This window comes from Rattus rattus, chromosome 7 (genome assembly GCF_011064425.1).
Source record: "Rattus rattus isolate New Zealand chromosome 7, Rrattus_CSIRO_v1, whole genome shotgun sequence".
Classification (NCBI taxonomy): Eukaryota; Metazoa; Chordata; class Mammalia; order Rodentia; family Muridae; genus Rattus; species Rattus rattus.
The window spans coordinates 12,524,135-12,551,944 of NC_046160.1; the positions used below are offsets into that span (position 1 = coordinate 12,524,135).

General features: G+C 45.5%; 1 protein-coding gene across 1 annotated transcript; it reads left to right on the top strand.

The window, feature by feature from the left end:
* Cdkl4 (cyclin dependent kinase like 4) lies at positions 1–26,135 on the top strand. The gene is made up of 9 exons (XM_032908818.1): positions 1–265; positions 4,355–4,476; positions 6,449–6,521; positions 9,528–9,618; positions 13,632–13,829; positions 17,727–17,809; positions 21,884–21,940; positions 23,666–23,800; positions 25,753–26,135. Exons 1-9 carry the CDS (start codon positions 98–100, stop codon positions 25,852–25,854), a joined length of 1,029 nt encoding a protein of 342 aa, XP_032764709.1. The 5' UTR covers positions 1–97; the 3' UTR covers positions 25,855–26,135.
* The last annotated feature ends 1,675 nt before the right edge of the window (positions 26,136–27,810 follow it).

The window sequence follows — 27,810 nt, forward strand, 5'->3', positions numbered from 1 at the left end:
CCCTTATCGCTTGATTAAGAAAAGTCGTTCTTATTTCCCAGGTGCCGCGCCGTACGTCAAGTCCATCGGCTCACTAAACTAAGTCTCTCTAACTACGATGGAAAAGTACGAAAAGCTGGCTAAGATTGGAGAAGGGTCTTATGGGGTCGTATTCAAGTGCAGAAACAAATCTTCCGGACAAGTAGTAGCTATCAAAAAATTCGTGGAATCCGAAGATGATCCCGTCGTTAGAAAAATAGCCCTGCGAGAGATCCGCATGCTGAAGGTAGGTCACTCGGCAGGCGGCATCTGCACTCTGAAGGTGTGGGTGGAATCTTAAGGTCCGACTTAACTCCTGCGGGTCAGCCACTTTGGGAAACATTGTTGGACTCTGACTTCTGACTTTATCTGTGTGTGTGAGTAGAGGGTTGAAACATGGACGTACTTGGCCTTCAGTACACCACATCCTGATTGGGAAACATCCACCCTGTCCCAAGTGTCCTGACCCCACTATTTACCAGCTGCCTGACCATTGCCCCAACACACTTTCTCAACCAACCAGCAGAACTGCAGGCGCACTTCCCTTCCTGGCAGAGAGGGGCCCCCAGTACCCCTGGAGGTACCAACGGGTTCCACCTCTGCCTAACTATCACCCAGCCATTGTTTTCCCTCTGATGGAACTCCGTGTAGAAGTTTCATATGTTCTCAACGGAAATGTTTTCCCAGCCTAAAAATCCTTACATTTGTTAAGTGCTATCAGGCCTGGGATAATGTTCTCCAATGCGAACATCAGCGGGAAGCCCTAAGGATGTACTGAAATGCTGAGTTTGGAGGTGGAGGGGTTTGGGATGGCTCCCAATGCGCCTGGTTTTTAACAAGCTCCACACACACATTCATTATCAAGACGCTACAGTTCGAAGGGCACACAGCCAACCTTCATTTTCTAAATATCTTATGTTATTCTTTATGGAATTTCAGCTTGTAAATGTAAAGAACAACTACATTGTTTCTACTTTTTCAAATATCATATGCAGAATTTTCCCCCATCTGTTGCAGTTTCATTTAAAATATATTTTGATTTAAAAAGGGAGGGGGTGTGTGTGTCTATATTAACACTTTGTCAGCAGAGGGCGCGAGTGAGCCAGCCTGCTCGGGCCGACATTACTGGACTAAGACAAAAACAAAACAAAACAAAAAAAAGCCTTAACCTTCTTCCTTACCCTCCCTGGTCTGCAGATAAATCTAATGCCTCTGGCTGTTGCTGCACTGCTAGCTGGGAACACATCCCTCTTTATTTTCCTCACACTTTCCTCCTATGGCCTCTTCCTCACACGACCTGTTACACCTTAGGCAACCACAGTGTGGGCTAATTCAACGTCATTTGCTAAATAGCCCTGCGTCGCTGGCCTGCCCACAGACGGTTTGGCCAGGTTAGGTAGCCGCAATGTCTGTGAATCCCTTGTCCACCTGTCAGGGAAACCGTCCAGCTTCCAAACAGTGATTTTTGCTAGAGCACAAAGCAGCGGCTCTCTTGTGAAAGCACCCCTGTCGCCCTTTGACCTTTTGCTCTTCCAGCCAGTGGCCTATACAGAATGCAGACCGACCTGGGGTTCCGGACACATTTCCCACGTAGAAGAGATTATCATTTCCCTAACTGTTGAGCGACAGTTGTCATGTGTGCGTGTGTGTGTGTGTGTGTGTGTGTGTGTGTGTGTGTGTGTGTTGGAAAAGTGATCTGTCTGGTAGATATCCAACAAGGGAAAGGAGTTGCAAATAGGTGAGGTCATATGTCCTGGTTGGCTTACAGTTTTTTCGCCCTGTGTAGCTAATACCCCCCAGTCTCGGAAGTGTGCTAGTGTGAACACTGAACCATTCGGTGTCTCTTGGCATAGGCAGAGTAGCCATGTGCAGGACCTTGACTGTAACTGTTCTGGTTTCTGCCTGTTGTATTGACTTCTCTACTAAGATTTTTATAGTCGCTTTAGGGACAGGTCATCTAACTTCATCGGCATTTTAATTCTGGTGTGCAATATTGAACAAGGGGCTAGAGAGGCGGCACGGCAGCTAAGAACTTGCTGTTCTCGCAGAGGACCTGGGTTTAGTTCCACAACGATCTATAACTCTAATTCCAAGAGTTATATTCCAGATACCTTCTGGCCTCTCTGAGCACACACTAGTAATGCACATACATACATACATACATACATACATACATACATACATGCATACATACATGCATACATACATGCAAAACATTTCTATAAAATACATGTATATAATATACTGCACAGAAAAACAAAAAAGAAGGAAGAGAATATGAAAGACTGCTTTCCAAATCATTTCTATACGGCAGTAGAACGCCACACATAAACAATCTGTACATCAGAGCAAGCAGCAGAATCAAGCAGAGGACAGATCTCAGGGAAAAGCATATCTAAATGCTCGAACCTGGGAGAGTCCTAAGAAGTATGACAGAAACGTCTGAGCAAGGGCCCAGTATTGCTAAGAGCCGACACTAGAAACCAGACTGCATTTAAATGCAGCCAAGATCGGCATAAGTCCATGGTGTGGGGGAATGGGGAGACCCACAACTGCTGTAACTCCAGTTCCAGGGGATCTGGCGCCCTCTTCTGGACTCTGCAGGCATTCACGTATGTGTGCATAAACACACAATTAAAAATAAAAGAAACCATTTTTTAGTCCATGATAATGTGTAAGGTATGTAAATGCTGATCATTTTAGGTTGTTGTAAAATTATAAAAAATAAAAATGCTGTCCTTTATCCTGCTCTAGGTCTATACCACAGTGCCCCGAGATACCTGTTAGATATTTTAATTTTCAGTCAGCAAAGCCTCTCACCCGCTTTGCTCCATCCTATATCACACTGCCAAAGGCCTCTCTCTGAGCCTGGCAGCAATCTCTCTACCTGTCTAGTTCCCAAGGCAGGTTTCCATGCCAGAAACACACATCCCAACATCCCACACTTTCCTACGCTCAAACCGTCACATAAAAGAACACACAACACAATAACCTTTCACCCAATTGGTAAGATATAATTGCCCACCTAAACATACAAAGCCCAGTACACATCCATCCCTTAAGAACATTAATAACAACCTGTAAATACAGAGTGGAATCTTAACGTCAGCTTCCATTTTCTCTCCACCGTGACTACCTTCCATCCTTGGTCTCTCCTCTTTCCGTTCCAGTCTCCTCCTCTTCCTTCAAACTTTTCTCCCCCCACCCATCCTTCCTTCTCATCCAATGACAGGCCTCCTTCTATCCTGTACCAGCCCACACCTGTACTTTACAAATTCAATGGGGAGAAGGTTCTGGTGAAGTCATCTGAGTCCTGAGTAGACCTTGGCAGCTGTCCTTGGGGCAGTGGAATTAGCATCAAAATACAGATGACTCCAGGGCAAACCACAACAATTTTATAGTCTTTTGCATGATAATTCTTCAATTCTTCATTTACTTCTGCATTGTGCATTCCTGGCTTTGCCTTCTCCCAAGGGCTTTGCTTGAACTTGGCCCTGGAGGGGGGGGTGGGGAGTGGGGGTGGGGTGGGGGGGTGGTTGGGGGGGTGGTTAAACAGTTTAGCTACTATCATTCCTGACTTGTTACAAATCTTAAATTCATTCCACATTGAAGTTGATGGCTCTAGGAACAATCAATTGATCTTAAACACCGTAACAAAATTCTGTATGAGAGGCTGGAGAGATGGCTCATCCCACTGTATAAGCATGAGGGCCCGAGTTCAGATCCCAGCACCGATGGCAAATACTGTGCTCAGTGGCACACGTCTATAAACTCCCGGTCTGGAAGGCAGAGGCAGGAGGATACCTAGGGCTTGCTGGACTGCCAGCCTCACTGAGTTGGTAAGCCCCACATCTCAGTGAGAGACCCTGTCTCAAAGATAAAGGGAGAGGGGGAGACAAGATGGCTCAGCAGGTAGATGCTTGCAGCCAAGCTGACAACCTGAGTTCAATCCCTGGGACTTAAATGATAGAAGGAACCAGTCCCAAGTTGTCATCTGCCCTCCACATATGCGACATTGCACATCCATGGGTGTGCATATGGTCATGCATTCAGACACGCATATATCAATTAGTTAATCAATTAGTAATACAATGTTAAAAGGGAGAGCAATTAAGAACACCTCTAGGCATCACACACACACACACACACACACACACACACACACACACGTGCACCTGGCATATATGCACATACACCAACACACAATAAAAGGAAAAGAACTTCTGCCCAGGAGATAGAATGATAAAAGGGCCTTGTCCTCTTAGCACCAGAGCAGATCTGGGGCGGCTTTGAGTGGAAACCCATCGCTAACCTGTGTACTTCAATTCTTTTGCAGCAGCTGAAACACCCAAACCTTGTGAACCTCATCGAGGTGTTCAGAAGAAAGAGAAAGATGCATTTAGTTTTCGAGTACTGTGATCACACACTGTTAAATGAGCTAGAGAGAAACCCAAACGGGTAGGTGATCCAGAAACTGCAGTCCTGTGGCCACGTCTCTTCTATTCTATGTGTAGCCCCAAAGAGCATCCCAGCCCATCTCTCAGTCTCCCGGCCCCACCACTAACCCCCACACCCCCCAGCTAACCTCCTGCTTTCATGGCTACCACCCTCCGGCTTCAGGTAGATGTGCTCCAAGGGTGATGGCTTTCAACCTACAGTGTAAGCAGAAGAAATTGGCAGTGAGTAGAAACCCCAGTGTAGCTTGAGGGGAAAGCATGCACGGGGCCATCTGACCTCAAGGAGTGACCATAATACCGTGCAAGAAAATCCAATCCTATGGCAAGAAATCCAATCATAAAAGCCCCCGTTGAGGCTGGAGTGGCGACTCTCTGGTGAAAACAGCGAGTGCTGCTCTCGTGGAAGACCTAGGTTTGGTTCCCAGCATCCACATGGTGGCCACAGGTAGATAGAAGAAGATCCCAAGAAACTAACCTCTGTCCTTCAATACACACACACGTACACACATGTATGCACATACACAAATATGTGCATGCACATATACATGCATCTCTCACTCGTGCACACACATGCACATACACACACATACATATGTGTATGCACATAAACACCTACACATGCATATCTCTGTCTCTCTCTCTCTTTCTCTTTCTCTCTCTCTCTCTCTCTCTCTCTCTCTCTCTCTCTCACACACACACACACACACACACACACACGTGACTTTGTAAGATCAATGTCATCTTCTGGTGACTTAAACAGCAGTTCCTGAGCTGGGTAGCTGGAGTCACCTGGCCATTAGCTTCAAGCTTTTCACTATTGCTTTTAGCGTTTGTCTTTACACTTAACCAAAGTATACTACTTAGACACTAAGTATCCACTGATTTCTACAGAGGGCTTTATTTCACTCCCCAATGCTTTGAAAACTGCTGCCTGCAGCAGAATGGCATCGGAGTGCTCTCCTGTCTGGACCTGGCATGTCTGTCTATAGCTTCCATCTCCTCTGTAAGATCAATGTGATTCATCCCTAGTGGGTGTCATTCTCCCAGCAGAGGACTCTGCCTCCTTGGAATCTGGCATCCATGACATCCTAGTAAGAAATCTTTGCATAGCCTATTGACAACCAAAACCCCTATTGAATTAGCTCTGCTTGGTTTTTCGTTAACAAGGTTGGCAATCGGGGTTCTGAAACATTCCTGACCCCTCATATCTGCCTTGTCTCACCTGGAGTCTCCTGGTGCCTACCCAGGATCCTACGTCTGTTGACAGAGCTGCCTGGTGCCTGTGCCAGTTCCCTGAAGGCTGAAGCCACCCCTCCCCCACCACTCTCGCCATCTGTGTTGTCTGGGTTGCCCAATCAGCTTCCTAATCCATTTCTCCACATTTACTTCCTAGCAACTTCTCTGCACCGCATCATTTCTTGCTTAATTCCTTTCGATGGCTTTGACTTTAGAGCGAGGTCCTGGTTCTGAAAGGTTCTGTGGGGCTCTACCTTGCTTAATATTTCCCCCACACTCCTAATTCTTTTCTCAGCCCAGAGCATCTTCTACCTTTGGGACCTCTGGTCACTATGCATGGGATGTGGTCCTGTCTGTTGGCTTAATCTGACCTCAGACTCCCGAACACAAGTGTTAGGCTAAAGCATTTGGGTGGTAGCTTTCTCAGTGAATTTAGGGTGTTATTCTGTTTTCAAAGAAGAGAAAATGGAAGCTTCCATAACTCTCTAAGGTTATAAAAGTAGAAGGTGGCATAATGGGGTTTGGAGTTGAATACTCTGCCCCCTAGTGCCCAGGACGGCTATGGTCAACAACAAGCAGGTGGAACCATACAGATAACTTCAAAAGCAATTCTAGTGCCCTATTCCCGTACTCTGTGCTCTTTGCTTCCCCCCCCCCGCCCCACCCTGTTCCCAGCCCTTGCTCCTGGGACCCCCATTCCAAGAGTTTTTATTTCTATTTTTGATCTTTCTCTCCAGAGTTTCTGATGGAGTTATCAAAAGTGTGCTGTGGCAAACCCTTCAAGCCCTTAACTTCTGCCACAGACATAATGTGAGTAACATTTTCCCCTTTTTTTTTTTTTTTTTTTTTTTCCGCAGCAGGGGACTGACCCCAGGGCCTTGCACTTGCTAGGCAAGCGCTCTACCACTGAGCTAAATCCCCAACCCCGAGTAACATTTTCTAACACTGGAAAGTTCTCTGTCGTGACTTTAGTGATGGAGAGAAGAAATCTGAAGAACAAAGCAGGTGGCATGGGAGGAACGCAGTTCCATCACTTACGGTTCATCTTCTAGTTCCATCAGAACCAAGTTATGATACCTTGTAATCTCAAAATTGTGGCCTTAATGTTTCTTTCACCAGAATCTTTAGAATCGCATGTCATACAGTATAAATACAAGTATGCTCACACAGGCGTTTCTCATGGCAGTGTCACACAAGTAAGGCTCACAAGGTCATACAGGCGTCATACAGGCGTCATACAGGCGTCAGCTGTTAGTCACACATGTCACAAGGCATGCTCATACAAGGTTAAGAAAGTAACAAGTACGCGCAGGTGTTTGAGTTGGCTTATGGGGCACATGACATATGTGCATTCGTATAGCGTTTGTGCGTGTGTACGTGCGTTTGTGCGTGCGTACGTGCATTCATGCGTGCGTTTGTGCGTGCGTGCGTTTGTGCGTGCGTGCGTATGTGTTGAGCGTACAAGCATGCACATGCGTTTGAGTTGAGTTTTTGGGAGCACATGACATGCGTACGCACAGGGAACGCACAGGTGTGCGCGCCTGCCTGTGTTGTGTTGGTTTGGAACCACATGCAAGCGTATGTGTTTACGTGAGTGTATATGATTGGTTGGGGCTCACATATGCATGCCTGTACGTGGGTGCATGTGATTGGTTGGGGAATGCGCATGCGCTTGCCATTGCTTGGGACACATGCTTACGTGTCTAACTGCGTTGGGTTCGGTTGGGGGTCATATGCATGCGTGTATAAACGTTGCGTGTGGCTGGTTGAGGCTCATTCATATTCATATGTGTTTGCATATGATTGTGCACACATACATGCGTATGGTTTGGGGCACACGCATGCGCTTTCGTGCCTGCCTACATTGTGTTGGTTTGGGTGTGTGGGTTCATGCTGTGGGTGGGGACACATGTGCGTGCATACATGCATGCATTCATGGGTAAGTTGGGTTGGTTTGGAGGCCCAAGTGCATGTGATGTCCTCTACTGCCCACACTAAAGCAAGACGTCTGTTGCCTTTGCCTGTTGTGCTCAGTCACAAATACATTGACAAAGTACCATATGGGCAGTTCTGATGCCAGCAAGATGACAGTATCACGGTAGTTGGCATCACTGGAAAAGAAAGTAAGATCAGGGAACTAAATATCTGTACTTAGTTTTTAAAAAGCCACTGAGATTTCCATTAGAGCAAAGCAAACGCCTTTTATTTTCTATGACAGCAGATGGGTGTTGTAAACAAGTTCCTGGGTTTTGAGACTTAATTTGTGCAGTCTGTTGCTTTCCACTGTACTACAGGAGACAGAATGCTCACCTAAAGTTGGCGTGTACTTGGATATTTGCCTGCATATGTGCCTGTGCATAACAGCCACGCCTAGTGCCTGCAGAGCCAAAAAAGGCACTGGATCCCCTAGAATTTGAACTAGAGTTCTTTGTAAGCCACCATATGAGTACTGGGAATTGAACTTGGGTCCTCCAGAAAAGCAGCTGTGTTCCTAACCGCTGAGCCATCTCTCCAGCCCTGTTAAGATGGTTTTAAAAAATACAGTTTACCCTAAGTGTTCGTGCTTCTTATCTGTACATCAAGGCACTCACTTGATGCAAATTACTGATACAATGTCCGAGGCTCATACTTCTTCCTTTTTAAAATCTCTTTACAGACCTTTTATATAAAAAGTGCTCAATAAATACTGTTGAATAATCAGAGAGGTAGATGGGTTCTCTAGTCATTCAGCCTTTATACCTGATTGTAACCAAGTGTTCACTGTAGTTTAATGGACAGATGTTACATCCCCACTTGAAAGAACGTATCCTGTACTCTGAGCTTTAAAACACTGCAGACTTCCCTGACAATCTGTGGCTGCTATTCAAAATGGAAATTCCTTAGTATGATTATTGTTGTGTATATGTTCACGATGGGGTGCTGCACACCACAGTGTGCATATGAAAGGCCAGAGAACAACTTTGGGGAGCTGATTCTCTCCTTCCACTTTCACATGGGTTCCAAGGATCAAACTCAGGTGGCCAGACTTGAGTGAGCGCCCTTTCCTGCTGAGCATTCTTGCTAGCAAGTAAGAATTTCTAGGCAGATTTAACAACCCCGAAATGAAACTCTCTTCTGGATGTGCTGGTTTCCTTGTGCCCCTTTGTTTCCATCTCAGCAATGTTGAGGTTCGCCCTTTTGTGTCCAGCTTCTCAAACCTACAATATTCAACCTGAATCATGGTTCCTGAATAACTGTGGTTCTTGGTAAAGGCACAGGGACTCTCCTTCTGTCCTGTTTCTTCCTCTGCTACTGAAGTTCAGACAGCACAGTAGAAAGTGAACAGAGTCGCTGTATCATGTTCCTCTCTTCAAAAGATCCAGACAGATGCAGTTTCCATGTGTAACAAACGATAGATTTGTGTTTTTGTTTTTTTTTTACTGGTTTGGTTTGGTGTTGGTTTTGGAGACAGGGTCTCTGTGTAGCCCCAGCTGTCCTGGAACTTTCTATAGCTCAATCAGGCTGGCTTCTAACTCATAGAGGACCTCCGGCCTCTGCCTCTCGAGTGCTGGGATTAAAGGCATGTGCCAACACTGTCCAGCTAACAATTATAGTTTTAATCTCTTTGATAACATACTGACATTTAGATAAAGTTTTCTCTTTTATTTGGCAAGATTCGTACGTGAAAATTGACAATCTAAATTTTTCCAGAAAAGTGAAGGTGATTATTTGCTTTTCAATTGTAAGGCACATATCCAACATTTAGACTAATAATAGGTACTGTTGATCCTTTGTCATTTTGATAGCTCAGATAATTGATCAAATATTATCTTATAGTGTATCCATCGGGATGTAAAACCCGAAAACATCCTAATAGCCAAGCAAGGAGTGATAAAGATTTGTGACTTCGGATTTGCACGAATTCTAAGTAAGTACGATCTTGTTTTACCTATTTTGTCTGATTCAGGTGACTAGAAACTGGTATCGTTCATAGTCTTACTTAACGGATAAATGCTAAAGGTCTTGTTATTCAAAGAGGAGGGGAATCTCATTTTACCCTTTCAGAATCAGTTGATAATTCAGCCAGAATTTATTAGGTGACATTTTTTCGCGTGTGGTCCCACATGAGTAGAAAGGAATCGTAAGGTGCATTTCTGCTCTCCAGGCATTTGTAACCTAAAGTAAATGAGATGAAAGAATAAAACAAGGGGTTGGGGATTTAGCTCAGTGGTAGAGCGCTTGCCTAGCAAGTGCAAGGCCCTGGGTTCGGTCCCCAGCTCCGGAAAAAAAAAAAAAAAAGAATAAAACAAGATGGTTGGCCGTGGAGCACTAAAGCAGATGGCTCCCAGGAGAGAGAGAGAGAGCAACATGGGCTCCAGTGATTGGAAAAGCTCCACAGAGCTGGTGATGCTGTGAGAGTCATTTGGAAAGTAAAGAGCCTCCAGGATTCAGAGACAGTACTAAGAAAAAGCGTATCAGCCTAGGCAGGGAGGAGCCTGAGGGAGCTGGGAGTTCTCTCTAAGTGTACAGGAACCTGTGTTAGCAACACACACTTCACTGTGGGGTTTGAGAATCCTCAGTACTCCAACAGCACAGAAAGGTGCCCAAGGTTTCCTTCGGTTGTTGTGCTTTGTGGTGCAAAGCAGTGGGACCTGGATGATCCCCAGGTCCTGCCCTGTGGCCAAAAAGAGACACTGACAAATGGAGACACCTAAGCCAGGAACCGTGCAATAACTGTGTTCATCTCACGGAGTAGGAGATCCCGGTGAGAAATGATGGTCACAGATTTGTCAGTGACACTAGGAAATGTTCAAAGCCTAGAGAGATGGCTCAGGGTAGAGCACTTGTCCTGACTACACAGGGGGTTGAGCCAGCCTGGTCTACAGACATCACGAATTCCCAGAATTCATGTAAAAAAGCTGGATGCACAGCATGCATTTGTCATCTTGGCGTGCCTGGATGAGGTGGGAGACTGAGGTAGGAACTCCAGAAACTCGCAGGCATCCAGCCTCAAGGATGGAGCGGAAAGCCAGAGACGCCCTCAAACAAGGAAGGTGGCGGGCTGAGGCCAGAGGTTGTCCTCGGTCCTGCACATCTTTACAAACACCTGCTATATACAAATACTCATACATACGTTCCAAATTTAAAAACAAAGAAAATGTCCAAGACACCACCATAAGTCAAAAAAGCGAGCTAAAATTAGACAGGCAACGTGAGTGAAATTACACAGGAAACACAGGGGAAAGGGCTGGGGTTCAATTGGCAGAGTGCTTGCTTATCATGTTGGAAGCTGGGCATGGAGGAACGCGGTTGTAACCCAAGGACTTCAGGAGGTAGAGATGGGAAGATCAGAAGTTCGAAGTCATGGGTCATCCTTGACTACATAGGGAGTTTGAGCTAGCCTGGGCTACATAAGACCTTGTCTCAAAAAAAAAAAAAAAAAAAGAGCTTTTATAAAAGAGCCACAGAGAGTCGTCAAGGTTGTTTCCTGTTCTTGCTGTGAGGACTATTGATTGATGAGCTGCAACCCTTGGGTTCTGAGCTGCCTTTTGTGGTGGTCGGATCATTATCTGTGTGTCCCTTACTAAGGAGAACTGTCACCTAGTTCACATCTTCATGCCCAGCTGTGTACAGATGAAGCCGCGTTGATCCAGACTTCAAGGCCAGCATTGGCTACATAATTAAATCCCGTCTCAAGCTGTAGTGGCTCCTGAGTTTAGGAGGCGAGGCAGGCAGATTTCTACGAGCTTGAGGTCAGCCAGGGCTACATAGTGAGACCCTGTCTCAAACATACAAAACAAAACACATTGCCTGGCATAGTGGCACCTACCTTTAATCCCAGCACTCGGGAGACAGGGACAGGCAGATCTTTGTGAGTTAGAGGCCACCCTGGTCTACTTAGAGAGTTCCAGGACAGTCAGGACTATATGAAGAAACCCTGTCTCAAAAAGGAAAAAAGAAATAAAATATGTTAGAGCGTGTATATCCTACAGAGCATGTGTGGAGCTTAGAGAACAAACTGACCCAAGTGGGTTCTCTCCTACTAATGTGTAGTTCCCAAGGATAGAATTCAGGTAGTTAAGGTGGGCGGCAAGCACCTTTACCCGCTGAGCCATCTCACTGGCCCAGATCTATTTTTTTTTTTTTCTTTTTCTTTTTTTCGGAGCTGGGGACCTAACCCAGGGCCTTGCACTTGCTAGGCAAGCGCTCTACCACTGAGCTAAATCCCCAACCCCCCAGATCTATTTTTTAAAAACAGAGTGATACCCATTCCCCAGTCCCTGCAAGCCATGATGTTATCAATTTTTCTCCCATGTGACTCTTACCACCAAAAGGCCTATTGGAATTGTCTGTCAACTTCCGTGTAGCCTCAGAGGAGAAAAGCTGGGATTCCAGGACTTCAAGCTCATGTCATATGGTAGGATAGGGTTCCACCCACCTGACCATGGGCAGTGCAACCCTCAGGGCAGTAGGACGTGTCTAACCAGAGGCATTTCCCCAGCTCTCCGTATTCTGTCAGGCAGGCATGACTCATGGTCCAAGGAGTCCAACCAAGTTGTCACAGTAGTCCTAAAAGATGAACGAAGACAGAGAGTCGCTGGGTACAGCCGTCCATGATGGCTCTCTATGCTGCCACAGTGGACAGCCACAACCCATGGGGCTTAGAGCAACAGAACGTGAGCTCCCTTGGTCCTGGAGGCTCCAGGGGAAGGATCCTCCTTCCTGCACCCCAGGCTGTGTTGTTCTCCACCTGGCAACCACATCCCTCAGCTTCTGCTCTAACTTACTGTTGTCTGTCTGTCTATCTCTGTGTCCCTGTGAAGTCCCCCCGGACTGGGGATAGGGCTCAAACGGTTCAGTGTTTGCTGGACAACCGTGAGGACCTGATTTCAACCCCCAGAACCTACATTTAACAAATTAAAGTCTAGATATGATGTTGCCTATTTCTAAGCTCGGCGCTGTGGAGACAGAGACCAGTAGATCCCTGAGGCCGTTCTGGCCGGACAGCCTAGGCAGACTGGGAGAGTCCAGGTAAAAGTGAGAATCTTAATTCTCAAATCAAGGTAAGGGTTAGGGATGTGGCTCAGATGCTGACAATGTCTGCCTAGCACACACGAAGCACTTTATAAACCAGGTATGTGGCTCACCTCTAACCTCAAGGCTTGGAAGGTAGACAGCAGGGTATTAGGAGTTCAAGGACACTGTGGATGATTGAAACAACAACAATAAAACAAAACAAAAGGGACAGGGGCCTGAGGAATGCATTGCACCTGAGGCCGGCATATCTTTGACTACACACACTCAGGCACGTATACAGTCCCTCCCCCACCCCTGGATTTAGGCTCCACCTTACTTTACTGCGGCCTCACCACAACTCAGTAACACCCACAAAGACTATTTCCAAACGAGGTCAGACTCACAGGTACCAGAGACTGGGACTTCAAACCTATGTTTTTTGGAGTCAAACACAGTTTCGCGAACAACAAGCACTGTGCTAAGGAAAAAAAGAAGCAAGTGGGTCTGGAGGGGTGGCTCAGTGGTTAAGAGCACTGGCTGTTCTTCTAAAGGGCCTGGGGTTCAATTCCCAGCATCTACCTAGCAGTTCACAAACTGTCTGAAATTACAGTTATAGGGGATTTGACATCCTCATACAGACATACATGCAGGCAAAGCACCAATGTGCATAAAAATTTTTTTAAATGTATTTAAAAAATATAGAAACACTGGCTTAAACTTAAGGTTGTGACAGAAATTCTCATACCTACGGGGGGGGGGGGTGATTCTTCCGAGGTCTCCAGCTAGGGTGCCTTCTGTGCTCACTGGGGCCTTGGTTGAGTGAGTGTCTTAGCTTCAGGGGGACTGCTGCTCCAGGGACTGGGTCAGAGACCCTGGGGCTGTAAGATGATGACTGGATCAGCTGCCTGACGTTCTCCTTCACAGTTCCAGGAGATGCCTACACAGACTATGTTGCCACCAGGTGGTACCGAGCCCCTGAACTTCTTGTGGGAGACACGAAGTACGGCTCCTCTGTGGACATATGGGCCGTCGGCTGTGTTTTTGCAGAGCTCCTGACCGGTCAGCCACTCTGGCCAGGAAAATCAGATGTGGACCAACTTTATCTGATCATCAGGACATTGGGTATGAGTTGTGTTTTGCGGCTTACGTGTTCGTTGTAGCCCCCGTATGATAAATACTGGAATGAAAGCAAGAGGCTCATTGCTTCTCTAATGCTCTGTGGGGAAATTCTCTGAGCTGTCAGTTGTAGCAGAAACCCAGTCCTGTCTGAACATACGGCGCCAGCAATGAGTCTGCAAAGGCCTTGCCAAGAAAATCCAGTGAGTCCGATCTAAATGGCAGCCAGCATTTAAAGTAACATTAACATAGTTCATTTGTGTAATCCTTTAAACATTATGAACTCTCAGTTTTAAGAAAAAAAAATCCTTGTAGTCTTGAGAGATGGCTCAGGGGTTAAGATTACTCCTACAGAGAAGCAGTTTGGTTCCCAGCACCTGATTCAGGTGGTTCATAACTTCCTATAACCTCAGTTCCAGAGGATTCACACCCCCCTATACATGTGTTTAGCCATTCCACCCCAACATACACATACGTAAACTAGAGTAATTCCTTTTTCCCCAAACTAATCTTTTATTATTTTCTTATTATGTCTTAAATTGAAAAAGAAATATATCACATCTTTCCTCCCTTCAACCTCTTCCATTTGTCTTCCAACTGCTCACGTGCACTCCCCCACCCCTCAAGTTGACAGCTTATTTTTCTTTGACTATCACTGTTTTATAACTACACATTTATGTATGCGAGTGTGCTGGCTGCTTCTGTGTCAGCTTGACCCAAGCCGGAGTCGTCAGCGAGGAAGGAGCCTCAGTTGAGGAAATGCCTCCATGAGATGCAGAGTAAGGCATTTTCTCAGTGAGTGATAAAATGGGGAAGGGCCCAGCCCACGGTAGGTAGTACCATCTCTCGGTTCTCTAAGAAAGCAGGCTAAGTAAGCCATGGGAAACAAGTCAGTAAGCAGCACCCTCCATGGCCTCTGCATCAGTCCCTGCCACCAGGTTCCTGCCCTGTCTGAGCTCCTGTCCTGAGCACCTTCAGTGTTGGACAATGGATGTGGAAGTGAGAGCCAAATATACCCTTTCCTCCCCAACTTGCTTCATCACAACAATGGAAACCCTAGCTAAGACCATGTGTATGTACACACACACACACACACACACACACACACACACACACTCTTCTATTATTTGTGGGTATGTGGTTTCAGCCTGACCATTCTGCACTGGACAACTGGAAAGGGGTTACCCCTGACAAGGATGTGTCTCCTTCTCCCAGCAGTCATCAGTAGCCCGCTGTTCTTTGTCAGGAGTGGGACCCCGGGGAACTCCCCCCTTCCTCATTAGCATGTCTGGTGCTGCAGCTCTAGTTTGATCCAGTCTTCTTCATGCGGCCATTTCTAGGAGAGACTGTCTTGCAGCAGACTTCCTCGTATTCTGGCTCTCACAATCTTTGTGCCCCCCTCTCCTAGGTATAACCTGAACCATAGCTAGGGTGTAGGTCTATATCCATTGTGGTGGGCTCCCCATGATCAGCGGAGCTCAGTATCGTGCTCCGTTATGGCCGTCTGTGACGGTCTCCATTTGCCGTCAGAGAGGCTTTTTTGATGAAGGGTGGCAGCCGTACTTACCTGTGGGTGTGAGCGCAAGATTTAGAGCATGGTAAGGAACTACTGCTGTCTGGAAAAGTGTCTGTAGAACATTATTTTCTAAGGTCCATGACTCATTAGGTCAGGGAAGCTGGTTAGGTGCCCAGTACCCTTCCTCTGGCTTGGGGACCTCCCTCCAGTCCAGTCAGACGGCTGCCGTTTGCCACCGACATGTGAGCGCCTCTTCCTGCCCCTTTGAGCACCTCTTGCAGTGTTGGTGGTTGTCCTGGTCCACGGATGTCGCAGCCGTTCTGGGTTTTTTGATTGCTCCCCACCTTTCGGCAGCTTGCATTGTACCTTATATAAGTAAAATATATATATATAAATAACTTTAAACACTGTTAAGGAAGTTATATTTTATTTAAAGGTTTGCTTTACTTTGGCCAGGTGTGGTGGCACGTGTCTTTAATCCCAGCTCTCGGGAGACAAAAGCAGGAGGATCTCTGTGAAGCAGAGGCCAGCCTGGTCTCCATAGTGAGTTTCAGGCCAGACAAGGTCATGTAGGGAGACCTTAGCTCAAAAAACAAAACAAAAGCAAAAACAAAAAACCCACAACAGGAACAACAATGAAAGATTTGTTTTACTGTGTGTGTGTGTGTATGGTGTGTGTGTGTGTATGGTGTGTGTGTGTGTGTATGGTGTATATGTGTGTATGGTGTGTGTGTGTGTGTGTGTATATGTGTGTATGGTGTGTGTGTGTGTATGGTGTGTGTGTGTGTGTGTGTGTGTGTGTGTGTGTGTGATTCTGGAGATGCAACCCAAGGCCTCTCATGTGCCCTAAGCAAGCCGTCTTCCACTGAGCTCCCCATCAGCAAGCCCACTTGGAAGCTTGTTTCATGAGCTTTGGTCACTGTGTTATCCTTGACAGTCAGGAGTTAAATCTTCTGGAAGGAGATCTAACCCACATAGCCCACAGACCTACTCCGAGAGCCTGCAAGTAAAGCCATCGGCCTCTCCCCACTGGACACATCACAGAATCTTCCCTGGAGCTGCTCTGGCTTTCCATCTGCTGGTCCGTTCTCTGCTTCTTCTCTAGCTCACTCTCCTAGGCAACATGAACGTGTGGGGCAGAGCGTCTCTACGGGTCACACCGTCTGTGCGTGGGTCTCTTGCTCCAGTCCCTAACTCCTTACACAGACCTGACTTGAATCCCGACCGGCTAATGAACCTCTCTCAGCCTCGTTCTCCTCATTGATGCAATGGAGATGAAAACTCTTTTTTTTTTTCTTTTTTTTTTTTTTTTTTTTTTTTTTTTTCGAGCTGGGGACCGAACCCAGGGCCTTGTGCTTGGGCAAGCGCCTACCACTGAGCTAAATCCCCAACCCCAAAAAACTCTTGACTCTCAGGCTGGGCATGAGTGGTGGAGTGCTCAGCCAGCGTGCACGTAAATGCCTAGGTTTGATCATGGCACTGCTTGTGATCACAAGACGTGGGAAGCAGAGGCAGAAATATTAAAGAATTTAAGGTCAGAGTCAAGGACATCATAGGAAAACCTAGGGGTCCATGGGGGCCCACAGAGACTGAGCTGCCCACTTGGGAACAGGCGTGGATGTGACATAGGCCCTCTGCACAGATGTAACAGTTGTGTAGCTTGGTCTTCATTGTGGGACTCCTAACAGCGGGGCAGGGACTGTCTCTGACTATGTCACCTGCCTTTGGGACCCTTTCCCCTTATTGGGCTGCCTCAGTAGGAGAAGGAGCACCTAGTCTTACTTGAGCTCGAAATGCCAGGGATGGTGAATATCCACTGGAGGCCTGCCCTTTCCTGAAGAGAAAGGGGGGAGGAGTAAATGGGTATGGGGAAGGACTGGGAGGAGCAGAGGAAGGGAAACTGTCAGGATGTAAAGTTAATTATTTAACTAATTAATTAATTAAAGAACTCAAGGTCATGCTTGGCTTCGAGGCCAGCCTGGGATAGACAAAACCCTGCCTCAAAGGAAAAAATAAAAAGAACTAAAGAAAGAAGAGAGGGAGGGAGGAGACGAGGTTAGGAAGGAAGCTAGCAATTCTGTCGAGAGATCATTAGGAAAGCAGATGAAGAGCACAGTACTGTGTCACGTAGGCTTAGATGGAGGCCGATTGGTGTCGGAGCTTGGTGCCAATGCTTTGAATCTGCATGTCCAGATGCAGAAGGTCCTTGTCCCCAGTTGGTTTTTGATCTGTCAAGCGTTGTATAGAGAGTGGTCCTCACCTGAGCATAGGGGCTTTGCCCAGGCTCACACCGCCCCTGTCTGGAGGAAGCACTCAGGCACGACGCTTCCTTAATACCTGCATCTTAGGGGCTCTTTATGATGAGCTGTGTTGTTTGTGTCTTACAGGAAAGCTGATCCCAAGGCATCAGTCTATCTTTAAAAGTAACCAGTTTTTCCGTGGCATCAGCATACCTGAACCTGAGGACATGGTAAGCGGCTCTGTATCAGTTGGATGGTCTGTCATTTGTGCTGTTCCTTTTTCGTACGGAGGTGGTTGTTTGATGTGTGTGCTTTGAGCTGCTGCTTTCCATTTGAAACACTGAAATAAGTCAGTTTAAAATGTATAAGCCACACACAGTAGGACTCGACACACAGTAGGACTCGACACGCAGTAGGACACGACAGAATTCCCAACTGTTCAAGGTGCTGGATCATTTGAGCTCAAGAGCTCGAGGCCAGCCTGGGCAGTTTTGATGTCCTAACTCAAAATTATTTATAAGAATCCAGGTATGGTGTCATGGTCATAATCCTGACACTCAGAAGGTTGACTAACACAGTTTGACGCCAGCCTGGGCTATGCAGCAAATTCTGGAATGCGGCAGCCAGAGCTATATAGTGAAACTGTCACCCAAAAAAACCAAAACCAAAACAACAACAAAACAGGAACAGAGATGCTCGTAGGATAGAGTAGCTGTCACCCAAGCTTGAGGATCCAGCACAGGTGAGGGTGACTGTGCATAGTCCCTGGGAACAGGGAGCGTTAGGGTTGCCCAGCTTATAAACAGCTCCAGGCTCAGTGATAAACCCTCAAAGAAGTGAGGAGGAGTGTGATGGACTCCTAGTGGCCTCCTTGTACGGGTATATGGTTTTACACATTGGCACACATGTGTACCTACTCCCCACATAATATCAAAATGATAATAATTAATAAAGATGATGGGAGGAAAAACAACAGCTTGCCTGTCCTTTCTCTTCCATAATTCAAGTAATTTAAATTTAAATCATGCTTAGTATCTAGGATAACACCTTGATGTTTTCAGTCAAACACTGAAGTTAATTTGCCTTCAAATAATTACTTCCTCGTGAATAGTACTTCAAACCATTTTCTTTATTTTGAAGGTATCTTCTGTCTTTATTATTCTCCAGTTCATAGAACAAAGTTGAGAGAAACAAATAAATAAAAACATTTTCAAGTCAGACTTAGTTTACCTATATAATCCTAGTTTGTAGGAGACAGTAGCAGCAGGATCATGAGTTCAAATCCAGCTTGAAACATATAGGAGACTCTGTGCTACCCACCACCCTCCACAAAACAAAACAAAATAAAACCCATACCTTTTTGTTGCAGGACATTTGATCACACTGTGAACCCTGAGGTTGTGTTATTTACTTAAAACAAAACAAAAACCCTTTTTCTAGTTGTGGTGTGGCTCAGCCCTTAATATACATCTTTAATCCCTCTGGCTGGAATACAGGCACACCCTTAGTACACACGTTTAATCCCAAACAATGAAGGTAAAGTTAGTTTGTAGAAGGAAACACCCATGTTTGAAAGTGACATCTAATTGAGTGGCAGACAAAGTGATGAATCAGAGAAAGATTTGGCAGGATAGGATATGCCCAACTTTCACAAGAAGAGAAAGGAAAGGGAAGCTACTTAAGGGGCAGTACCAAGAGAGAGGAGCCTGTTTAACCGGGACAGTTACAGAGAGACAGCTTGCAGGGAAGAGGCCAAGCTAGACATAGATGAAGACAGAACAAGCCAGAGAATGAGAAGGAACCAGAAGATTAGAACAGATTGACAGAGTTGGTATGAGGCCAAGCAGAGCAAAAAGTCAGAAGCTGAGAGAGAAGTCAGATGGAGTCAGTTATCTTGGAGAGGAGTTTGAGCCAGAAGCTGAGTTGAGCCAGCCAGCCAGAGTTGAGGAAGAATAAGAAAGGGTGAGCTTATTCAGCAGGAAGTCTCAGAAGCTGAAAACATTCTAGGCCTAGATAAGATTGTCTGGAGACTAGAAGCTTCCAGGGCTAGTCCTGGGTTAGCAGACAGAGGCAGTAAACCTCAGAAATGATAGTTACTCAGGCGAATAAAAAAATATTCTTACCCCTTTTTTTCATAATTTCCTCTGAAAATTCATTCTACAAAACCTACTATACCCTTTGTAACTCATGATCCATGGATGTGTGTGCTCCCAGTCTGGCCTTGTCTAGCTTTATTAGATCACCTAAGCTTAGTGCCTGACCTCCAAAATTCCATGTTGATCTTGGTGTTGTGGTCCAAGTCTGCAATCCCGGCACTAGGGAAGCTTAAGGACAGGGAAATCCGAAAAGTCAAATGGTGACGCGCAACATAAGATTTAAATCCATAATTTCGTGTAACGCCTTGATTTAACTAAGTTTTTTTCTTTTTTACTACATGCATTTTGTAAAATTTTCAGAAATAAGAGACTAAAGGTTGACTTACAAAGATAAACCTTAAATAATAAGAGGCCTGGGAGATGTAGGATATTTGGCCACACTGTGAACCCCGAGATTGTATTGTTTACTGGAAAAACCTGTTTTCAGTCATGGTGTGGCTTAGCCTTGGCACACACCTTTAATCCAAGAGCCTTCTGCTTGAATATTGTAAACAGGATTAAATAAAGTCAACCATAGGTCAAGAGGCGGAGCAAGCAACCAGTTGACAAGAAAACCATAGAGAGTGAGAGGGAGGAGGATAGATAGACACACCGGAAGTAGAAGGGAGGGGCATGGAGAGATACACAGGAAGTAGAAGGGAGGGGCATTGAGTTGGAAGGAGGGATTTTTGAGACAGCATGAGAGAGGGACATGGCTTCTGGGATTTGTCTAAGGAGGAAGTCAGCTGGGTGCTTCCTTGGCGTCTCTGAGTTACCAGGCTTTCACCCCAGCTTCCGGCTCCCCAGTCTTTTAGTCAAATCAAACGATTGGGATATCTTTAAACAGCAGAGAAATGGCTCAGCAGTTAGGGCTGTTGCTTCACGCGTGTGTGAGGAACGGAGTGTGGAGTCACCCCCATCCATAGAAAGGTCTCTGGCTGTGGTGGCCTGCCTACAGTTCTAACCTCAGAGAGTGGTTCTGGAGCCAGCTGCCTAGCAAGACTAGCCTCACTGGTGAGCTCTGAGTCTGCAGAGAGAACCATAGATAGAAGATGTTCTGGCAACAACCTTTGCCTCTGTGTACATAAGCACACATGTGCACACTCACCCACACAGGTGCAGAAACGTGCACACGCGTGCACACATGTGCGCACACGTACACGTATGCACACAAATGTGAAAATGGAAAAAGAAAATGCCACGCAAGGATTATTTATGTAACATGTTTAATGTAAAGAAGAAAGTAGGTTGTTACTCTGAGCTCTGCAATGTCTCCATCTCCCCCCCTCCTTGCGATTCTGAGATGCTTCACATCCTGTTTATTGCTGTAGTGTTTTCCAGTAGGTGAGTTATGTTTTCAAGAATGCCCAGAGCACCCCCAACCCTTTAATATGCCAGGCACCAACAGCCAGACTTCACATGTGGATCAATCCTTGTCCCCTTCCCTCCCAGGAGAATTAGCACCAAGAGTAAGTCATAAGAAAGCAGTGACAGTGTACTTATACACATGAAATAAATAAATCTTTAAAAAAAAAAAAGAAAGCACTCTAGTTTTATGTTTCTTAAAGATTTATTTATTTTAGGTATGTGAGGGCACTCTCGATGTCTTCAGACACAGCAGAAAAGGGCATCGGATCTCATTACAGGTGGTTGTGAGCCACCACATGGTTGCTGGGATTTGAACTCAGGACCTCTGGAAGAGCAGTCAGTGCTCTTAACCACTGAGCCATCTCTCCAGCCCTAGTTTTATATTTCTTGAACCTTTACACTATACTATGAAATTATGTAAAAGCATGTTTTTTAAAAAACTTCAAAGGAGTTGTCAAACATACTATAAGTGTATTTCTCCAAAGGGTTCTTTTTTTTTTTTTTTTTCTTTTTTTTTTTTTTCAGAGCTGGGGACCGAACCCAGGGCCTTACGCTTGCTAGGCAAGCGCTCTACCACTGAGCTAAATCCCCAACCCCCCAAAGTGTTCTTATTGTCAGGTACACACACTGGTGGAGAGGGGAGCACTCTATGGGAGAGCGTTTGCCTAGCATGCATAAGGCCTGTAAAGTTCCCCAGGACTATGAACTACATATATACATGCATGCATACATACATACATACATACATGTACATATTTATTACTTTCTGATAATGTAACACTGAAATTCTTTGTTTTCCAGGAGACTCTTGAAGAAAAATTCTCAAATGTTCAGCCTATGGCTTTAAGTTTCATGAAGGTATGCAGGAATTAACTGTAAATTATAATTATTCAGCATGGAGGTGGGGGGAGCTGTGAGGAATATAACCAAAGCAGGGAATAGTAATTTAAGATGATAAGAGGAAGGGGGAGCGGTAATGGCTAAGGGGGTAAAAGGACACGCATTGCCTGATGACCTGACTTTAATCCCTGGAACCCACGTAGAATGGAGAGAACCAACTTCACAGAGTGATCCTTTGCCCTCATCCTTCAGCCTGACATGTTCCACAACGTATGTGCCAGGTATACACCTCTTCTCACACACAAACAACTTTTAAATTGCCCTTTAGAAAGAAAGAACTCCACCTTGGACACTGTGGTCTGTTTCTTGCACCCTGACTCCAGGTTTGGAGCTTGCTTGCTGAGAGGCAAGATGGGTCCACGTTATCAGTGCCCACACGATTAGTCAAGCAAGACATTGTTCTCAGTCTGAAGCTCCAGAGAACTCAGAATGGCAGCCTCTTCTTAGACTCTGAAAATGATTTTTAAATAACAAAACTCTAGTGGCTGTGAGGATTTATATATGCTCAGCCCAGGGAATGGCACTATACAGAGGTGTGGTCCTGTTGGAGTAGGCGTGTCACTGTGGGTGTGGGCTTAAGACCCTCACCCTAGCTTCCTGGAAGTGAGTCTTCCACTAGCAGCCTTCAGAAGAAGATGTAGAACTCTCAGCTCCTCCTGCACCATGTCTGCCTGGATGCTGCCATGATCCTGCCTTGATGATAATGTCTGAACCTCTAACCTTGTAAGCCAGCTCCAATTAAATGTTGTCCTTATAAGAGTTGCCTTGGTCATGGTGTCTGTTCACAGTGGTAAGACCCTAACTAAGACAGTGACCTATATCTCCATAGATTGGAAACCGCACCTAAGATTGTGAGTGAAATCGAGATGTATTTGAAAGTGTGGTAGTTAGCTTTAATTGCCAATGTGTTATAGCCTAAAGTCACCTGGGAAGTGGGGGATTTTCTAGATTAGGTTGGCCCACGGGCAAGTCTGTGGGAGATTACCTTGAATAAATTCATTGGGGTGGGAAGCCCTGCCCACAGTAGGTGGAACCATTCCCTGGGCCTCAGATCCTATTGTGTGAGAGTTGAGAAGGTGAAGTTGGGCACTAAAGTGAAGCTCTACGCTGATGTCTGCTCTTGTGGATGTCCTTAATTTTTTTTTTTAATCTCTTCAACAACACCAGTACTAGAATCTAACATACAAAGGTACTTATTATATATCACTGAAATAAACTAAATAGATGGATGTTATTTAGTAATAAACCCACGTGGTAATTTTCAATTTACCAGAGGCTGATGGTTGACACATTTTGTGTTCGCTCAGTTGTTCATCTTTGGTCTAATTTTGGGTCATTTATCCTACCATTGCTGTGTGTGTATGCACACACATGCCACAATGTGTGTGGAGCTCACAGGGAGACTTGCGGAAGTTGGTTCTTTCTTGTGCTGTGGGGGTTCCTGGGATGGAACCCTTGTCCATCTTGGCAGCAAGCGCCTTTACCCTGAGCCAGGCAACCAGCTTATGTTATCCTGGTGTCAAACCTCATGTGTGCTGGGCAAGGACCCTACTCCCTACGTCCTGGACTGGCCGCTTGCCTTCTTACACCATGTCTGCCAACTCGTTCTCCAGAGCTTTGGGTGCACAATAACCAAATAAGCCAACCTCTTAAAGTTCTTTTGCTTTTTTTCCCTTTCCAAAGGGGTGTCTGAAGATGGATCCTGATGAGAGGCTGACCTGTGCCCAGCTGTTGGACAGTGCCTACTTCGAGTCTTTTCAAGAGGACCAAATGAAAAGAAAAGCCCGCAATGAGGGGAGAAGCCGAAGGCGTCAGCAGGTACCTCTCGGTTCCTAACTTGAGGCGAATAGAAAAGGTCGTGGGTTTTTTCCCCTTTTCTACTTTTCCAAGTGAGGCAGGAGGAACACCAACACTTGTGTTGCTGCTGTTCTGATTTGGTTTACGTATCTCAGTAAACATCGGGGATTGCTGTAATAAAACCTACAGCCGTGAGGCTAGCCAGCTTGTTGAAGAATCTCACTCTTAAGTCTACAGTAGGGGCTGCCGATCATGTTTCCCAGGCCAATCTCCAGTTCTTGGGCTCAAGTGACCCTCCTGTCTCAGCCTCCCAAGTAGCTGGGATTAGACGTGAACAGCGATGCATTCAGTTTGTGTTTGAATCCAATATTGCATCCTTTCTGTTATACGGGTTGGATATACAATGACCTACCTAAAACCTAACAGGGCGCCCTGACCACAAGGGTTGAACTTTGCTCCCACTGGGACAGAAGCCTCTGAATGCCCGTCTCTTGCCCATGGAAGCAGCCTAGACTGCCTTTTCTAGGCTTCTCCTAGAAGCCAAGCACTAACCTTTCCAGATCAAAAGGAAGAAACCAGGGCTGGGAATAGCTCAGTGATGGAGCACTGGTCTAGCCACCAAGAACTATCATGCAGTGGGCTAGTATTACAGAACAAGATGGCAGGCTCTCGTGAGAAGCATTGACTGCAGGAAACATCGAAGTTAAAGCATAAACTTCGTGATAGTAGGCTTGTCTTGAAGTTTTTCTTTCCCGTCAGTATCAAAAATAAACAATATCTAACATATTAAAGGCACTTAATATGTATCACTGAGATGAATTAATAGATGGATGTTATCTATTAATAAGCCCACAGGTAACTTTCAATTTATCAGTGCTGATGAATGATATATTTATGTTTACTTAATCTCCCATCCTTGATCTAGTTTCTGGTCATTTATCTGTTCACTACCATGTGTTCCATAAAGGAAGTGTAACTGGGACAAAAGGTCGTGTCTACCGTCTCTGAAAGCATGGGGAAGCCTAGTACTCCTTTGTTCTAGGGATTGAGCTGCAGATCTTGTCTTAGGGTAGTTTGTTTCTTCCTCTCTTTCTCTCCGTGTCTCTCTGTCTCACTCTCAGACCGCTTGGCCATCCTGACACACCCTGACACTGCCATTCTCTTAATAAAAGTCCTTTCTGGATTTTATAAGGAAGCCTCTCTCCTTTCCTTGAAGGCCCAGTCATGTTTGTCTCTTACATGTGTTCTACCATCCCTGTCTAATACTCTCCCTCAACCCCCACCTCAAGGCCAGGTCTAGGTCTCCAGGCCCTTTCTCCTAATCAGCCTCCCTCCTGAAGGGTGGTTATAGATCAGCGTCCTTTCCCGGATGGATGGCTGCTGTTCTGTTCTCATTACATATAAAAGAAAGGAGGAGGAAGGGGGAGGAAGGGGGGCAGGTCACACATGGGTCTGTTCACTCCTGTGGCTTGGTCCCTTGAGTCCAAGTGTGAACCTAGACGTGGACCCTGGATCCTTTTGTGGTAAGCGATGACCTAAGACCATGGTCAATGGACAGGAAAGGCCTCACCTTTTAAAGCATAATATGAGCAGAGATGTTGTCTCCAGGAATTCTTGTGGAAGAGCTGGCGAAAGTCTTTTAAATATCAACTACACACTCAGAAATACCATACTGAAGAAAGCAACAGCATGTCCGTGGGAACCCCAAAATAACTCACAGAACCACACTTCCCTTCAGATATCAGAGGAGCATAATTTTTGGAAAAGGGAGCAAACATAATTTTTACAGTTGGTGACCTTTGACATCTTTGTGCTGCGTGTGTGTGTGTGTGTGTGTGTGTGTGTGTGTGTGTGTTGTTGTTGTTGTTGTTGTTGTTGTTGTTGTTGTTGTTGTCGTTTTAACACTTTTAGCCCAAGTGGTACCTATGGAATGGTTTTGAGTTTACTCTCTCACGTTTGTCTTGTTCTGTTAGAATCAACTGCTGCCCCTCATACCTGGAAGCCACATCTCCCCAACACCCGATGGGAGAAAACAAGCCGTCCAGTTAAAATTTGATCATCTTCCAAACATTTAGGGAACCCGTCCTTCCCAGCGTATTCTTTTGATGTGTATACACATGTACAAGATAGGAATCTTCCGCATCTCGAATGCAAACGAGCGATGTGAATGGGAAGGCGCCTCTGATCGACACAGGCTCCTTCCCTGTGCTTTTTCCAAGCCAACTCCATCTCCTAGAACATTCTCTTTAAACGTTGCAATGCCAAAACGGCACATACGAGAGAGACACTTCCAGTTTCACCGGAGCTGGGCTGCCTCAGGGCAGTTGATACTGCGAATCTGTGGACTACGATTCAACTTAGGGAACGATTTCTATATCACGTCTCACTTCAGCTGACCATGTGACGTCCTGAAGCAGACCCAGATCTGCTGGCTGCTGTTTGTGGAGGGGATGGCCCCGAGCCTGCTCACCGGAATTTCTTCTCCGTTAGCTGGGTCTTTCTTTAGCTGCAGCCTGGTGCTCATGAAAGGTGGCCTAGGTTTACCTCTTGACTTTACGGCAGATGCTATTCTCCTTCTTATGAGGAACTGATGAGTCTGCTTTTAAAATGAGCTGGAGAAAATTCCAAACATGACCTGTAGTGGACAGACTACAAGGAATCACCCACCACATCACAGTAATGTCCCTGGATCCCTGGCTGCCCACTCTAATGCTGGTTCACCATGGCTTCTCTTTCTTTTCTTCTTCTTAAATCTATTCGTGCATATGAGAAAGAGGAAGAGGGGTGAAAGTCAAAGGACGAGTTGGAGGCCAGCCTGATCTACATAGCAAGGCCTTGTCTCAACACCCACTCTCTAAGGTTGTTTGAACCAAGTCCCTGCCGCTGACTGTATAAGATAAGAATAATTCCTACATGTGTAGATGCCATTTTTCATTTGTTGAAATATCTAAAGATCTTGCTAGAAGTAGAAGTGTACTAAATGCTCTTGACGTGGTAGGTGTCTTAGGATTTCACTTCTGACCCCATCACCGTTAGATTAAAAAAAAATCAAAGAATGGGTACGTATTACTCTACATCTTAGAATCATACCTGTTTAGCTACACTGAACCTTGTGAAAGGCTGGGGCCATAGCTGAACCTGTGGAGTTCTTGTCTATGTGCAGGAAACCCTTGGGTTTTGTCTCCCAGCGTGGAATAAAACAGCTGTAGTCACACCTGCCTGAAATTAGAAATTCAAAGTCACTGTCCTTGGCTACATATAAAGTTCAAGACCATGCTGAGCTAAAGTCTTCCAGGCATGACAGTCCGTGTTTGTATCAAGGGGCAGGAGATCCCAAGGTCAGGGCCAGCCAAGGCCAAGTATGTTGAGGCTCTCCAGCAAAACAAAAGCAAACGAATAGGAGTTGTTGTTGACAGTAGTTGCTGGCCATTTCTCTAAATATCATCCCGCTGAAGAAGATGCTTAGTTCATTTTAGAATGCATTAATGCAGAAGCTGGGTGATTTCAGATCACTTGAAATTGTAGCTCTTCTTAATTAGCATTTAATAATTAGCATAATGATAGTCTAAACTATTAGAGCTTACTATAAAGTAGTTTTGCTTGAATTATATGAAACATATAATGTTATGGATTTAAAATTTTAACTTAAGATGTCTAGGAAAGCTAAGGATTAAACACTTTAGTGACTGTATATGTGTGTATATACCTTGACTGTTCTTTAATTTATTTTAATAAAGGCCAGAAACGTTTCTGTCTTCTAATTTCTATTCAAACCAATGATAAGTCTATTATCTAATGCCATCATATTTAAATGAGAAAAATTGTCCCCTCTCTCTCTGAACGCCACCACGTGCTTTCCAACAGGTTGTAATATCTGAACAGCTGACACAGCAGACTGCTCTTGTTGGGATTTTTACAAGTGGGAAACTAACAAAATCTCCTCCAGCTGACCAGAGGCTTGGCCCTGAGAGCGTCTTGGCAACCTTACCAGGAAGCTGCCAGAGTCTTTCTGCTTCAATTTCTAGCAGCGT